We start from the raw sequence: 15,935 nt of genomic DNA on the forward strand, positions 1-15,935 counted from the left end.
AAAATACAGACATTCTGAAAAAACGTTAAAGGTGAAATGGGGAGAATCCTGAAACTGGACACTGGATGTACTGCCTGATCACCGTTTTATTGAAAATGAGGGTTATACACTGCATATTTTCCCGATTACTGCAAGAAAAACAATAACTTTTAATTGGATGAAGCTTAACCCTCCCACGACTGTTCGATGGTTGCAAAAAGTTGAACAAGCTTACATGACGGAGTGCGTGAGAGCTCAGCTAAAATTCACCATTTTTCAAAAGGACATGGGCACCAGTTATTGATTACCTTGGTTGGAAAACCCTTTTATTATTATCATTGTTAGTAGTATTTTGTGGACAGTACACATATCTATATATATGTGTAATATGTGTATGTATATATGTATGGATGCATGTGAGTAATGTTTATGCATGTGTATGGATGCATGTGTATATGTATGGATGGATGCGTATAATTATGTCCATGGAGGGTATACACTTGGGTAGCTGTGTGTCTTCTCATGCTGTATGATGAATCTTCATCCACTTGTGCATTTACTGTATGTTAGGTAAAACCCACTCTTTAGACATTTTTGTTCTGCATTGTTTATTGCCTGTTCATTGCTGTTATGGGCAATATTGCCAGGTGGCCAGAAACACATCTCCAATACAAATGAATAATGTTGCACGATATCTGCAGTATACAAGTTTGTAGCCATGGACTCAACATTGGTGGGGACCAAGCCTGCCAGGACGTCTGGGGTCCCCCCACCCCAAGAAAAAAAATAAAAAATTCGAAAACTCACTTTCGATTATATTATCTTATTTATCAAAGCAAGTTAAGCTATACAGTATACTATATGGATATGCAACAGCAGTGCATGGTTGCCAATTGTAGCGCAGTAAATGTTATATATTTTTCTTTATCAATACATTGGTTGAGCATATTGAGCACATTTGAATATTACTACCTTAACTGAATCAATAAATAAGTAGCTGTTTGCTAACATGTTTGCCATGTCAACTTATAAGTCTGTACAGCTTGTTTCTGCTGCCCCCCCCCAATAAAAAATTAGTTTAAATGCAGCTTTAACGCACAGTTTGAGCTTTATTATGGTAAATCAGACAACTCATTAAGCACTTAATTTCTCAGAGTAAGGTTTAATAAATTAAAGTGATCATGCACAAGGTGTGTACAAAAACATTACAATAAAAAATTAAATTCACAAATAATGCTGTTTATAACAGTAAAAATGTTAAGGTCAGGCAAATGCACCAGTTTGTACACATTAAGAGGAAAGGCTCATTCAACTACATAAGGTTACATAAAAACAGTTGAGGAGATAAAAAAATACAGCATCATAAAAATTACCCAGAAACATCAGTAGCTTATTTTTACATCCAGCTATACAATGTTGAACTGAAAGAAACTGCGCAGCAGGCAGCTGGGAATGTGGACTATCGAACTACTACAGAGCAGACAAAAGCAAAATCACAGCACTACACGATGTGAACACATGCTGGGTTACGACTACAAAGCAACAAAGACCTCGCACCATGCATGCTGGCCTGTCAGCTTCCAAAAATCCCCCGACAAAAATGGGGAGACATAGAGTACGTACAAGTGTAAAGTTCATCGTCCACACCCGATACAGGAGAGGACAGATGTTAGGTCAGCACTAGTCCATACGCAGGGCATTTAAAAAAAATGTATCAATCAGTGTAATACAAACTGTCATTCAAGTCTTTACACAAAAGAATGATTAGATAGCTGTTCTATAAAAGTCCTGATCTGTGTTTAGAAGAGCGCGTCTTCATGTTTAATGAGCATCTCCACCACCTGTCTCTGGTAGCGGATGTCATTGAGTGCTGTCATGGCATCCGCGTCTGGCACACGCATGAGGGTGGGTCCAAAGACGATGGCGAGGTTCTCTGCGTTCATCAGGTTGAACTTCTCATTCTGTGTCACCCTGCAAATATGGATTAAAAGGAAAAAAGTTAGTTGAAAAGTTAGACACATAGATAGATTCTGGAAATAAACTGAGTTTTAGGGACTGTATGAAAATTACTTTCATGGGGAGGAGGACTGCACATTATATTACTTTAAAACAAAACCCCCCCAAAAAAAGCAAGGCCCTCCCGTGTGTTACCTGATACCAATATTTTTTGGGAGGGGACTTTCCTCTTTTTGCAACACCAACTCCACAATATCTCAAAATGATGTAACACTATTGATTGATGCACTAAATTTAGCAACCCAGTCTCACTCCGAAATCACTTGTGGCGTCAGACACTGACGAGAAAAGCCATCCTTTAATGTTGGCATAGTCTCTATACACAGGCTCTACATTCAGTGAATGTAGAGTCTATTGAAAAGTTAGACACACACTGGTGTGCAAAACCCCGGAGATCTTGCCTCCGGAAGAAGAGCGGAAGAGCCCTGGTTTCCAGTTGGCTGTTTGTAGTCCGCGTGATATTGACCAATCACGTTTGAGCCGGCTGCAGTTGTTGCCAGGTTAAACGGTCCATGCGGTCAACTAACGAGGCGGAACATAATTGGCGTCACTGCAAACTCTGAATCCATTGCAATGGTTCAGCATATTTACTTATATATAAACGGAAGTCGGAAACGGAAATTCGCCTCCACCGGCCTAATAAAACCGGAATGCCAAAAAATCGGGGGTCTGCCCCCAGAGGCTGTATCGCCGTCTGCCGGAAGTCAGACGCCGAATACAGCCGATGGGTTCCGAGAATGATGTTGGCATGATATGCAGGCGGTTGCTGTTATATAACGGCGCTCAATAGCGTCAGGGGGAAATGCCGCGAGACAAGAACGAAAGTTAAGGTGGCAAAAGTCCAAGTTGGGTGGATGTGAGGGGTGGTGGATGGGTCCAACAAACATCAACTTTCAGAGCAGTGTTTGCATCCCATAAGATTCTAAAGTAAACCCTGTTTTTTTTCCCTAAACCCAACCATGTGCGTTAGTTGTTGGAGGAAAAAAACGTCAATTCACGTTGATGTACTGATGTAGTGTGTTTATTTTGAAAGAGACTGTATGTAAACGTTACATTTCCTGTGAAAATGAAAGTGTATTTTGAAAGAAGACAATGCATGTAACAGGCAGAACTTGACACAGCATCCCAAAAAGTTAACAACCAACGCAGGGTATCTTTCATGTTATATCTGGATGTGGAAAGTCTATGACTAAACGCTGATATGTGACAAGGTCAGAGAGAGAATGTGTTAAATTTAGCCATCAATAACAAAAAAATGCACAAAGATTTTAAGATAGTGTACTCCGATTAAACTATAATACACTACTCATAGAAATAGACTGAGAGCAGAACGAACATTGAGGTGTTTGTCATGGTCATTTGACTGATACCAAAAAAAAGGCAATTTTTGTTAGTCGTTATGGTGACAACACACATCAGTAGGGCCTTACAGTGTGTCACCCTCACTAGTTTGAAAACTTTTTTTTTTTTCATATTCTTACACCTATTTTCCTCTACAGACAAAGAAAAAAACAACAACGATGCACCAATCCAAGTTTCTCTCTTTAACTGAGACTAATTTTAGCTTAATTGCCATATTAACTTGTCCTAAAACACTTGACTCAAGCTCAACATCTTGTTAATCACTACACTGTTGTAACAATCACCAACTCTGGTTTGGTAAAAATAAACCCTTAACCCTTGGCTCTACATGCTGTGTATCCCCATGATGATCCACTTTCTCTCTCAGCTGCAGGCTGAGCAGCGGCTTTAAGGCTCTTCAAAAGCAGCCACAGAACTTCATGTTTTTAACAAACATGCACTGAAGGCCAATGAGACTGGGAAATCACAGTTATGGGGATATTTTTAATGTCACAGTTTGCTTATTTGAACTCCACCGCTTGTTTGGTTGTTACTGAACACCTCATCAGAGTTTGCGACTTGCCCAACACATTCTTACTTCCACCTTGTCACATATTGATGTTTGGTCATGGACTTTCTATGTTCATATACAACCTGAAAGGTACCCTGGGTGTGTTGGTTATTGATGTTCTGGGATGCTGTGTCATGTTCTGCCTGTTACATGCATTGTCTTCTTTCAAGATACACTTCCGTTTTCACAGGAAATTTGACATTTACATACAGACGCTTTCAAAATAAAAGTACTATGTGGGTACAACAACAGCAATTGATGTTTTTCTTCTCCAGCAACAACAACACAAGTATATAAAGTATTATAATCTTACAGGATGCAAACATCACTCTCCCAGGTGAAAGTTGGTGTTTGTTGGACCTGTCCTCCCATCGACCCTTGTCTGACTTTCACTGCCTTAACTTTTGTTCTTGTCCCACCTCATATCATGCCGACATTAAAGGACTGCTTTTTTGGTCAGTGTCTGACACCGCAAGTCACTCCCCAAGCGCCGGATTTTGACAAGTTCAGCGTGAGACTGGGTTGACTTGCCTCAAGTTGGTTTGTTTATTCAGAAGTTAGCCTGCTACACACACAGTCCCTAACCTCCTGCAGAGTTTCACTGCATTACTCACCTTTTTAAATGTGCCATGAGGTACTTCAAAGTTTCATTGTGTGATGGCGGCAGCAAAGCAAGAGCCTCTCGGAAAGCTTCCAGCTTCTTCTCTGGGTCTGTGAGCTCTGAGCAGAAACAGAAGGGAGCAAAGGGTTAAAAGTGTCCAGAATACACTCTCTGACCTCAGAGGAGCAGGAATCGATGTAGTTATTTCCTGTGGGGCAATAAAAGCCATTAGCCTCTGAGAGGAAGGCTGAGGCTGCTTGAGATGGCTAAAAAACATTGTGAATGTGCTCTTGACTTGTGTTTTGCAAATTAGCACCACAGTTAGAGCTGAATACTCATTCAGTACTTGGGGTCGGTGTTTAGAGAGCCGCTGGCTGATTCTGAGAAGTCAGCTGAACAAGCTGCATTTTCACAGCTGTCTTTGAGCTGCAACTGAGGAAAATTCTGAATGAATGTTTCCCTTTCTTCCCAATAACAGCCATAAAATCTGTGCAAGCGAAGTATCAAACAACATCAAAGGAGTGTGGTCGAGCTGGCAGCGGCCACATATAGTCAAATAACAGGCAGCAAAGTTCAGTGGAACACAGCAGTCCTGCAAACTATAGCCTCGAGAATGAATCAAAGCATTTTCTGCAATAAAACATGTTTGAGGACTAATGGCTGTAATGTGACTCACTGTGTGACCACATGAAACAAACAACATGAAGCTTAATCGTGACTGTTTGGCATCTTTAAAGGTATACGATGCCGGGTTGTTGGTTACTCTTTCTGAACACGCTTGCTAGAGAAAGTGAGAGTAAAAGCCAACCCCAGATTCACTCTCATTTGGCGTTTCACCTCATTATATTTCTGTTTTTCTGCACTGTGTCTCTTGGATGCCTGCTGCTTACAGTCTTGCACCTGGTTGCCAGAATCTCTACAGATAAATACACCACACTCACTTCTAATGGGTCATAAGTGATGATGAGAGGGATTACTTTTGTATGAGACTATACATTGAAAATCCTGCAAAGTATATCTTTAAGTGCAGCAACAACACAATAAAACAGGTGTGTCTCTAAATAATCTGTCTTGTGACTTACTTGCAGCCTCGATGAACCTGGGGTAAGCGTCATAAGAGATGATGGGAACAGGCAAATCCCTGAGGTAAAGTTTCAGTGCACCGGTGATGATATTGATGTCTTCATAGGCGTTCACTGAGATGTCTGTCTTGTCGCCATCTGTGAAGATGTTACACTACATTATATTATATTCATTTAGCTGATGATTTTGCATTCAACTAAGTAGATACAACCCCAAAAGTGCAAGAATCACATCAGCTTCATCAAATGTGCTACTTCTAGTGCTAGATTTGGATGTGTAATGAAATAAGGGAGATGAGAAGAAGAGGGTTTCCACACTATGAAAGTGGTTGACGTCAACACTTTCACATCACCGTGTGAATCGAGGAATAAAGAGATTATGTTACTGTGGGTAAGAAAAAAGTAGCTGCTATCATCCGCCTGGCCTGTTTCATTCTGACTTCCCCTCAGTTATGCATGCTTTCCAGAGCAGGCCATGGCCTACTTGTGCTGGCAGACTGAACATCACAGCGCTGTGAGCTGGAATGACACTCTGTCATGGATGATCTCCCACATGCGGATCTGGCGAAGAGTTTAGTCCACTGCTGCAGGGTTTTTCTTACAGTTAAAATTCACACTGCACTGGGCCAAGACAGGCTCATTCCCACTAAGTCTACTACTGAATCCCAACACAGCGGAAGAGTTTTTTTCTCCAGCTATGTTTAAGGCAGTGAGAGTATATCCGTGGTTTGTATCCCCTGAGGTCCCCCCCCTTCTGTCCACACTGTGAAACCCTGCGTGAGAGGGACATGTCAGGATGGGATCTGCACTCCCAGATGGGCATTAATCCTCCATAAATGTGTCACTTTCGCATTAATCTGAAATGTTCTGTGTGTGTCCTATGTAAACATATAAAAGCACATGATGCCAATCGTCATGTCAAAGGAAGACGTACCTTTATCAAACGCCATCTTGACTTCCTCCAACGAATCACTGAATCCAGATATTCTGTACAGGCCTTCAGACTTCAGTCCTTGAGGAACAAACATAGTAAAAACGTAAAAAACAACCTTTCAGACATCGTCAGGGCTGTCGTGAGTAATGTAGAAAAATTCACCAGCATAAATCGCCTCGGGTGATTTAGGGAAATGCCATTAAACACCCTTAAATATGCATAAGAAATTAAGGATAAAATGTCCACAATGTCACACAAAGGAACAACATGGGCAGACGCAAATAGTTTTCCACATCAGCGGGCAAAATAATAAAGACATAAATCAAACTTAGCTACAGACATGTATTAGAGGGCAGACAATGAGGGAGCAATGAGTTTCCTACATAGTTGAATGATTTAACTGAAAAGCAATCAAATAAGGCAGCAGGAAACAGAGTAATGTATTCCTCATTACACATTCACAATTACCAGCCCACTCATCACTCCTTTCAGTCATCCCCCCCCCCCCCCCCCCCAAAAAACATTAACTCTGTTAGTAATGTAAGCAGACTTTTAACACCCCAAACTGAGTAGTATGTTATGTAGATTCCTAGAACGCTTTGATGAATACAGTGAACAGGAGGGGGTGTCTTCACAATAACTTCAGAGTTCCTGACCTGACTGGACATGAGCTTGATTGGTGGTCCTACAATAATTAATAAATGTCTCTATGTAAGCAACAAAAGGTAGAAGAGATTTGGATCTTAATAGAAATGGAATATCTATTTATGAAATTTAATCACTACTGAATACTTAATATTGAAATATAGCTACCACTTTATTTATGTAATTGAAACAGGTACTTGAAAAATTATCGCACTGAATGTGGACATTTCCAGAGGATCATTTAATTAGATTCCCAAACTTCATATTAATCATTATTCTTTACATTTCATAGACTGAATTTTTGAGTATCCACTATCCAAGCCGCTCAGATTCAATTGCCCTTTTCTTAAAAATTACCGAGGCACAATACATATTTTTTGCTGATATCTGATATGCCTGTATTCTCCAACGTCTTTGGTTGATTGCCAGTACTGATATAAGGACAATCAAGTCTCCATTGCAGTTGGATAATCATAGCCTATTATTATACTCTTATCATGATTGCCCACTGGCAGATGCAGACATAAAATGCAATGCTTTTCAAAATGTACACATTCATTGGGCAAAATTAGAAAACGACTGAAACTTAGGTTACATGTAAACTATGCTAGATTTATTTTTATACAGAATTTTTAAAAAAAAAAATTGCAAATTTCTTCTTACAAGCTAAGATGATGCTCTCCCTGAGACAATCCTGGCAACAACCAGGGCAAATTTGAAATGTATATAATTAAAGTTTCATCTTATGGGCCTGTGATGTCAGCAGAAATGTCCATTTTGGGCTGATATTTCATTTTAAAGCCCTTTCTTCTGATACCTGACGTATCAATATCATCTCACCTTATCAAAAATGTAAAATTTAAATCTCTCATATTGAATTGGTTAAATTCCGACACCCAATTCAAGATGAAAAAATTTAAATTTCAGACCACAATTGACAATCATTTGAATATTAAATATTCAGTAGTGACAAAATTTTACAATAAGGTATTCGGTTGCTTTTAAATTTTTAATTAATATGGCGTTTCTTTGTTTGTTTGTAGCATGTTAGCTATAATCTTTCAATGGAAAGCCTCCACTTAGTTACAGCAAATCAGAGTTTACTTTCGCAGCTTTTAGGGTTTAAAATTAATCTGATGAATATTCAACCTAAACTGCATTTATAACATTTACATCTTGAGCTATACATATGAAACACACATACATAAACACACACACATGGAGCTGACCTCTTGACTCGATCTCCCGTATGCACATGTCCACCACCATGGGTCGCGCTGTGTTATAAGCTTGCACCAAGGTCGTGAGGTCACAGCTGAAGACTTTACGGATGTGTCTCAGGTCTGGCTTGCAGTCGTTGGGGACCAGAGATGAACACTGTTTGTGGACATTCAAACCACAGTCTACAGACAGAGAGACACAAGTTTAGTTCATAAATATCTGCAGCTTTAAAACAGTGAAAATGGAGCAATAGCGCAATGTAGAGTTCTTATTTACTATAAAACCTGAACACAAAGTCAGCTGAATGACTCCTTGTAGGTCAGCCATTTTATCTCTAAACTGAGGACCATTATGCAAATTCACATTCAACATCAGGTTCATTTGGATTTGGTTGGCTGGTTTTATGTGTGTTTTGGCTGGCAGAAGAGTGCTAATTCCCTTGCTCTGTGTTTGCCCCTCTAAATGTCACAAGACCACTGGAGAGCTTCTCTCCCTGCACCACATATGGCATTGGAGTCACCTTCAGCACTGGATAGATCTGGAGTCACCTCTAAAAGGCCCATTTGTTTATTAAAAACAGTAAAATAAAGCAATGATTAGCCACGAGACAGGACATTAATCTATGAAATATTTGTGTGTCTTTTTTCAATTTGTATGAGAGCATTTAATAGTCATTGGAACAACAGGGAGACACATTTGATAATTATTAGATGTGAGGAAATTCTCTTTTTGATGCCTTTTTTTCCTTCCTGTATGATATTTTCAGACGCAGAATGCACCACACTGGGTGTTCAAATGGCATATTAGTCATGATGTCAGTTTAAGTATCCCACATTGCGTTTTGTCTTCAGTCACAGCGGATGGGGCCTGAGGCACAGCTGTTTCAGGGCAGGATTCACCTTGTCGGGAACAGAGGAGCCCGTGGAGAGCAGATGCAGAGAGAGAGAGACTGCAGCTCGGCTTTGTAACAGAGACGCATGGAGGGAATTAGAGGAACACTGAAAACGCTGTGGCCTGGAGGAGGGATAGTAGTCAGCACTGCTGCTGTGTGCTCTATTCTTTTCCAAATCCGAGCTCACACACAATGGCTGTGGAAGCAGCAATTGAGGCGCTGCAGGCTACACTAGACCTAGTTTCCCAGACTAAAATGGGGCAGCTCTTCAAGCTCTTTAGATCTTTTGAGCCGTCTCCAAGTTCTGAATTGTTGTTTTTGACAAATAATGTCTGCTTTTTGATTCCGAAACACACAAAAAAACATTTTTATCCCTCAGAAGAATCACTAATTTTCAATTTTAAATATAAAAACTACCTCTAAGAGCCGAGTATCTATGCTTCTGTAGGACCTCAGACAATATTGAGATTAATATGGGTCCCTGGAGAAATTCACGCAGCCTGAATTTATATGCATTGATGCAGAAATGTAATTACTTTAAGAGATGATTCTCTTAAGGATATGAGACAGGCAGTATAATAGAGGACGGCCTGTCATCAGACACAAGTCTGCTGAGCTCCTGTTGTCCATGTGAGCACACTGACGGCCCTGCTGGGTCCCAGGTGGGGCGGGTGAGGGTGAGAAAGGGGCCCCAGGGACACTGGGAGCCAGGAGACGGGGGATGCTGCTTTACTGCACCGTCAGCTCTGTCTCGGTTGCTATGGCGAGGAGGCTGCAGCTCAGTTTTGGCTAAAGGGCTCTGAGATGTGGTTTAACGGTGGCTGGTTGCTAATTTCTAATCAGCACATTATCACCAGCAGTAACCAGTTAAAACCAGTCCCTCTCTGACTGGAACTGAGAACAAAACGCTCCACTTGTAGTTGTTAGATTTTTTTTTTTTTTTTTTACCAAGTATTTAAGTTAAATAGGGGTTGAGCCGCTTGACCTAGCTCTTTGGTTGAAGCCGCTGAATTTTAATGTGTGTGGAAACAGAGCTCCTTCCCCACGCTCCGAGCTCTGCTCCTCATTAAAGAGACATGCCAGCTTTGTTTTCCTTCATGGGCATGATGGGATGAGGCTGGGGGGCGTACTCTGATGAGGAAATGTGGCACAACAAGCACAAGCAGAGGCTGGCTCCCTGGCACGCGGCCAAAAACAGTTCACACATACAAAAAGAAAAGGGGGTGGGAGAACATTTTTTTTGGTATGCAAATTTGAGCATCATGTGAGACTTCGCTGCCCTAGATTCTGGTAGCTGTGGTCGAGACTGAAGGAATGGCAACAGAAGAGTTTATAAAGATTGGCTCCAAACATATGTGCCTTTTTTTCTGTTTTTTTTTTTTTTTTGATTGTTGTCAACGTTCAAAATCAAGACATTAATAATTCACGCCAGCACTCCCACAGATTTGTGTGACATACTTTGTTTCATCAATAAAACATCAAAGGCACACTTCAGACTATATTATAGAGCTATTCTGGGATGTGAAGCGGATTCCAACAACAGCTACAGTGCAACAAAAATCGCAGTTGAGTATTTGACAAGCAAACGGGCATAACAGGAGCATTTACCTCACAATAACAATGTGTGTATGTTCCATCCATCACTCACACTAAAAAATTAAAAGACTGTTTTATGAAGGACTCAAAATAATTACAGATTGAACACAGTGCCAGACATAGTACATTAGGCGCCATGGGCAAGCCCCCCTCCTCCATTATATTTTTATTATTAATATATTTTATATTTTTGTATTTATTATGAACAAGAGAAAGAGCTAATGAGGTGTCAATGCAAAAACGACTTTGCTAACAAACAATAATGTAGGGAAAAAAAGCAATATGGAAAGAGCAAAATTGCAAAATCAAAAACTGGGGGAGACAATTTTAATGCTAGATTGCACCCTAGGCGGTCACCTACATCACCTAAAGGAAGGTCCACCCCTGTCTGAACGTGAATATGTTTATGCTCATAGTGTGCAGCACAAAATGACGAAATGCATTTAGACAATAACAAAGCACCGAGCTTTGTCTGCCGCTGTTATGATCCTACTGTTGCGTGTTTACTGGAATGTAATTCAGCAACTGTTTATCCATCAAAACCATAGAAGTGGAAACACAGATAGCCTTTGTTATTTTGATAATGTCAACAAGACGTGAAGAACAACCCACGCCCTGAGCTGAAAAAAAAAAAATTTAGTCATTATTTCTAATAAGAGTAAAGAGCAACTTTTAGATTTTATATATAGTAATCTGTCAGAGCTGACTGGCAGAGCTTGTTTGAACTGATTACTCCATTCACAAACCCAGTGAGGGGAAAAAAATAGGTCAAAATGAGGTTTTAACACAGTGTAAAGTACATGTTACATCACAGCTATAGAGTGCACTCATTTCACTCTATTATACAACCCCTAATCCATAAACTACTGTTGGGATTTTCGATTAGAACTCACTAATCCAGCTCCAGATGCACTAAAAACCAAGTAACCCATATACAGTTATGCCCGCTCTGTACGTCATGAATGTACCATTTAAGCAGTTTATATAGGTCAGTGTTGATGTATCTTGAGAACAAGATGTACCTGCACATTTGACCCCCTGAGCCATCAGTCCCCACATGAAGCTGGCGCAGTGTTCGCACCAGTGCGGCCCTCGGAAGGTATGGACCTACAACAGAGAGGAGGACAGTGACAGGTATTAGTGATGAAGTGCAATGAGGAGACAGCGGGGGAGTCGCAGCCCCCACAGGCACCAGATCTCCTTCTCTAGCTGGCCCAGGAGACCTGTAGGTGCTGCCACCATAAATGAGGCAGAGGAGGAGGACTGTTGTTCAAACAGAGCGTCAGACTGACAATACAGAGGTGAGCTGTGACTCAGAGCAGGAGGAGGCTTTGCCATCACGGCGCAGTAGGATTTGACACTTCACCAGAGTAAGGGTGCAAGTTGTCAGGGAAACTTGCTATGGAAACCGTGGGAGGCCACCTTGCTGGTGTACGGAGTGGGAGCCCACCAGGTGACAACAACACAGCCAATCAGAGAGGCCTCTGGGAGCTGCAACTCTCTCTGTTTTCCTAAGTCAACAGCAGACACAGCAGACAAACAAGAACTGCAAGTTTCTGGTTAAAAACAATGTGCAGCTTGATCATTTTGTTTAGTCATCCAAGAAGTTTTCAGACAGTCAGCCATCATTGATTGTTATCCCAATCACTCAGAGTGATGTCATCTGACATTTCTCTCATGTCTACAGAATCTTAGGATCACCATTTCGCATGTATCTACTCAATGTGTGCAGTTTTCAGTCTGCAACATAATGCACATTATGACTTTCTTTTCTGTGTACAAGCAAGACAAAGTTGTAAATGCAGGTGGTGAAAGCATTTACTTGGAGTAAGAGGCTGGGGTATGGAAATATAGCTGTAAAACTGTAGTTTAATTTGATAAATGCTGCATTAAACTGTCAGAGGACGGCTTCATTTAGAGAGTTTGGAATCAAAAGTCTTCCTGTAGCGCCCACATGTAAATTCACTCCAGTGAAACACCATCCTTTAGTTGTGGGAGCTTGAACACAACACAGGGACTATGCACTCCCAAAACACTGAAATGCAGCATTCAGCGATCCTTGTGCACAAAGCAGCAGAAAGAGATCGGTAAGCATCAGCAGTTTGAAAGCCTTGAAGGTAATATTTCACCTGCAGCTCTCCATCCCATTAACCAGCCAAACTAGGAGAGTGAGCCAAATAGGGATACACTCCTCCACTGTTTCCCCTCTCCGTCGGCCTAATCTCTCCATCTGGTGCTCAAACTAACAGCAGTGGTCCACAGACCACCCGACAGATTTTCTTTTGATAAAGGCTCACTGGACAGACCAAAACAACTCTGTTTTTCATCCCCTCTCTCCCACTCTGTAGCACTCCACCCCTCCTCCTCCTCTTCCCTGTCTCCCATTAGGGAAGCATGAGAAGCAGCCCCCTGGCCACACATGATGAAATTAAAGCAACGTTTTTTTTGGAGATGCAACAGCTGACAAGAGTTCTCACCTTGAAGTTGTGGACTTTCTCCGATTTGGATGTCCGCTCGCTCTCCTTCAGCGTGGCTCTGCGAACCAGTGAAGTGAGCTGTGAATAGGCGAATAGTTTAAGTGGCTGCCAGAAAGTGGCTGGAGGTTTCTGTGGCCCCATCCTCATCCCCAGAGCTGCCGCCAGAATATCCTCCTGATTGGCCTCCCGCTTGGCCTTTTGCACCAGGGACTTCTCTTCCTTGTGAACCTCGTAGGACTCTCTAGATGGCATTCTGGTGCTGCAGTCTCCCAAACCAGATGAAGGAACAAGCCTGGTGGAAAAGTCCCAAAAAAGGAGGGGAAAACTGTTTGATGCTCAGTGCAAGATATCAAATGATATTACTTGCATTGTCCCAATTAAATAGAGACATCACAGACAGCAAATTGCAAATTTGAATTATAAAAAAAAGAGTCTGGAAATAATTTAAAAGAGTCCAATAGGGGGAACAGAACTGTGGTCCTTATTAAATCCTCTCACAGCAGTGACAGTAGATGAAGTGGAGCCTCTGTGATAGCAGTGCCAGGTTTTATACAAAAGAGGTGCAGCCCTGGGTGCTCATGTGGTTCTCTGGGAACGTGTATGCAGATGAGCTGAGTGGTTGCGCTAATCCTCTCCTCCCTGTGCAGAGCTGATATTCTCCCTGGAACAGAGACAGCACACTATTGTGTATGGATGCCGTCAGGGCGGGCAGAGTGAGGGGGAGGAGTACAGGGGCGGACCCTGTAGTAGTCACAGCAGATTAAATGGATCCCACCAGCCAATCGTAGCATGGACACACAGGCTTTATAGTAGCCACTACCCCGCCCCCCACACAACCATCCCCATCAGATATCCAAGCAGGGGACCCTGGGTAGGATGAAAATGAGAGTGGGATGATAATGAGCAATGAATGAGTCATGCATCAAGAGTGGGCTGCTGCTGCCGGCAGAACTTGCGACAGCAGTGGGCCGTTGGAGAGGAGCTATTTTCAAAATCATGTTGCCACAGAAACTGGTCATGACTGGGAGCACGACGACGACACAAAAGCAGCAAGCACGCAAGCAAAAATATGAGATCATTGATGGACACAGGCTTTGATTCAAAGTGATGCCCCAGCTTTCAAACAAACGCAAGAAATTTTATATTCAAAATTTGGAATTTGGGGTGAAAAATTAAGAGAAAATCAAAACATAAACATAAAGTGATGAAGAATAAACACAAATATGAAGCAGCTCATGAAAAGAAAACAGTTTCTATGAGAGCAGTGTTTCTAATTCATCCACACAGCCATGAAACAGCTTGGATCACATGCTGGTGCTCTGTTTGACAAGACTCCCCTGTTTTGTCTTTTTCATGTCTTTTAATATTCATATGCATCACATGAAGCACTGAATTGACTTTACTCCTGAAATATGCTGTACAAATAAACATGCCCTGCCTTACAAACAAAGGCACTGTAAAATACATTTCAAACTGTTTAAAATATTACCCAGTTTAATAATTTGTATTGTAAATCAATATTCACTGTTACTAGCAACCTACCTCATCTTCCCTCATTATGATAAAATATACAATAAAGAATTTAACCACATATCTCTGGAAGCTGGGAGCCTTTTTCTTTATGTGCAGCCTTTGTGTGAATGTTCATTTCCTTGAGGTTTACACTGATCCAAGCATTGTGTTGCGTGCATGCAAATGAAGCATCTAATATAGCATCATGACAGCGATGTGGGAGAAAGGATCCGCAACCCGCTCCTGTAATTCACACCACAAGTCAAATGTGATTATGGTCCTGTGTTTCAGAGTCTAATTCAGACTCAGCTTTTAAAGTGCAACGCTCTCACTTTTTTTTTTTTCCAACAGAGGTCGGCTGGGGAGGAAGTGACTGTACAGACTCTCCTTCAGAAATCAATGAGGATTGTTATAGCTCTGGCTGCCCCCCACCTCAGCAGAGAGGTATCAAAATGAGAGCATGAACAGTGGAGGGGAGCAGAAAAAGGGGGCTTTGAAGATCAGTGTACTTATGTAGAATGGCATCCCAAACTGTGGTGTCTGACTGGGTATGGATCACAACATGAAAGACATGACGCTCTCCCTCTCTCGTGCTTGGGGAAAAAGTCTCTGCTCGGGAGGGTACCTGAGAGTGGTATAGATAAAAGACAGTAAGAGCCTTTTATATGCACCCGTTCATCCTCTCAGACCCTGAGCACTTTGGAGGGTTTTTCAGCGTAATTGCGTTGCCTGCTGTTAAGTGCAGGGCCAGAGTCTGACTCCCAGGATGTGGTTTACTTTGAACGCAGCTCTAATTGACACTGATTGATTTGCTTGTTTCCTAAACATGTCCAGAGATGGGACTCTTGAGGACGGATGTATACAGTACAGTATCTGTTACATCTCTGTGGTGTCCATCTGTGTCCAGCCTGGACATGTGAGCCTCTCTGAGTGTTTGGATCCAGCCACATTTAGGATTTTAACCACAAGTTAGTTCTGTGATTCAACACTTTAAACCAGAAACCAGTAAATGCTGAAAACATTCTTTGTTAAAACATTATTTCTTCACTCCCTCCCACTCTCTTGTAA

General features: G+C 41.6%; 1 protein-coding gene across 1 annotated transcript; it reads right to left on the bottom strand.

Annotated features, from left to right (window-relative positions):
• Positions 1-1,067: 1,067 nt before the first annotated feature.
• chn1 (chimerin 1) lies at positions 1,068-14,018 on the bottom strand. Its single transcript, XM_033618186.2, has 7 exons — positions 13,356-14,018; positions 11,901-11,985; positions 8,399-8,572; positions 6,525-6,602; positions 5,591-5,728; positions 4,522-4,627; positions 1,068-1,950 (listed from the first exon to the last, which is right to left on the bottom strand). The coding sequence occupies exons 1-7, from the start codon at positions 13,605-13,607 to the stop codon at positions 1,779-1,781; spliced, it is 1,005 nt and encodes a 334-aa protein (XP_033474077.1). The 5' UTR covers positions 13,608-14,018; the 3' UTR covers positions 1,068-1,778.
• Positions 14,019-15,935: the final 1,917 nt, after the last annotated feature.

The sequence above is a fragment of the Epinephelus lanceolatus genome, chromosome 14 (genome assembly GCF_041903045.1).
Source record: "Epinephelus lanceolatus isolate andai-2023 chromosome 14, ASM4190304v1, whole genome shotgun sequence".
NCBI lineage: Eukaryota > Metazoa > Chordata > Actinopteri > Perciformes > Serranidae > Epinephelus > Epinephelus lanceolatus.

Coding starts and splice junctions, on each gene's coding strand:
- chn1 (XM_033618186.2), bottom strand. CDS start 13,607: ATGCCATCTAGAGAGTCCTACGAGGTTCACAAGGAAGAGAAGTCCCTG. Junction 6,603..8,398: donor ACGGGAGATCGAGTCAAGAG/GTCAGCTCCATG, acceptor TTGTTCCTCAAG/GACTGAAGTCTGAAGGCCTG. Junction 5,729..6,524: donor CAAGATGGCGTTTGATAAAG/GTACGTCTTCCT, acceptor ACATCTTCACAG/ATGGCGACAAGACAGACATC.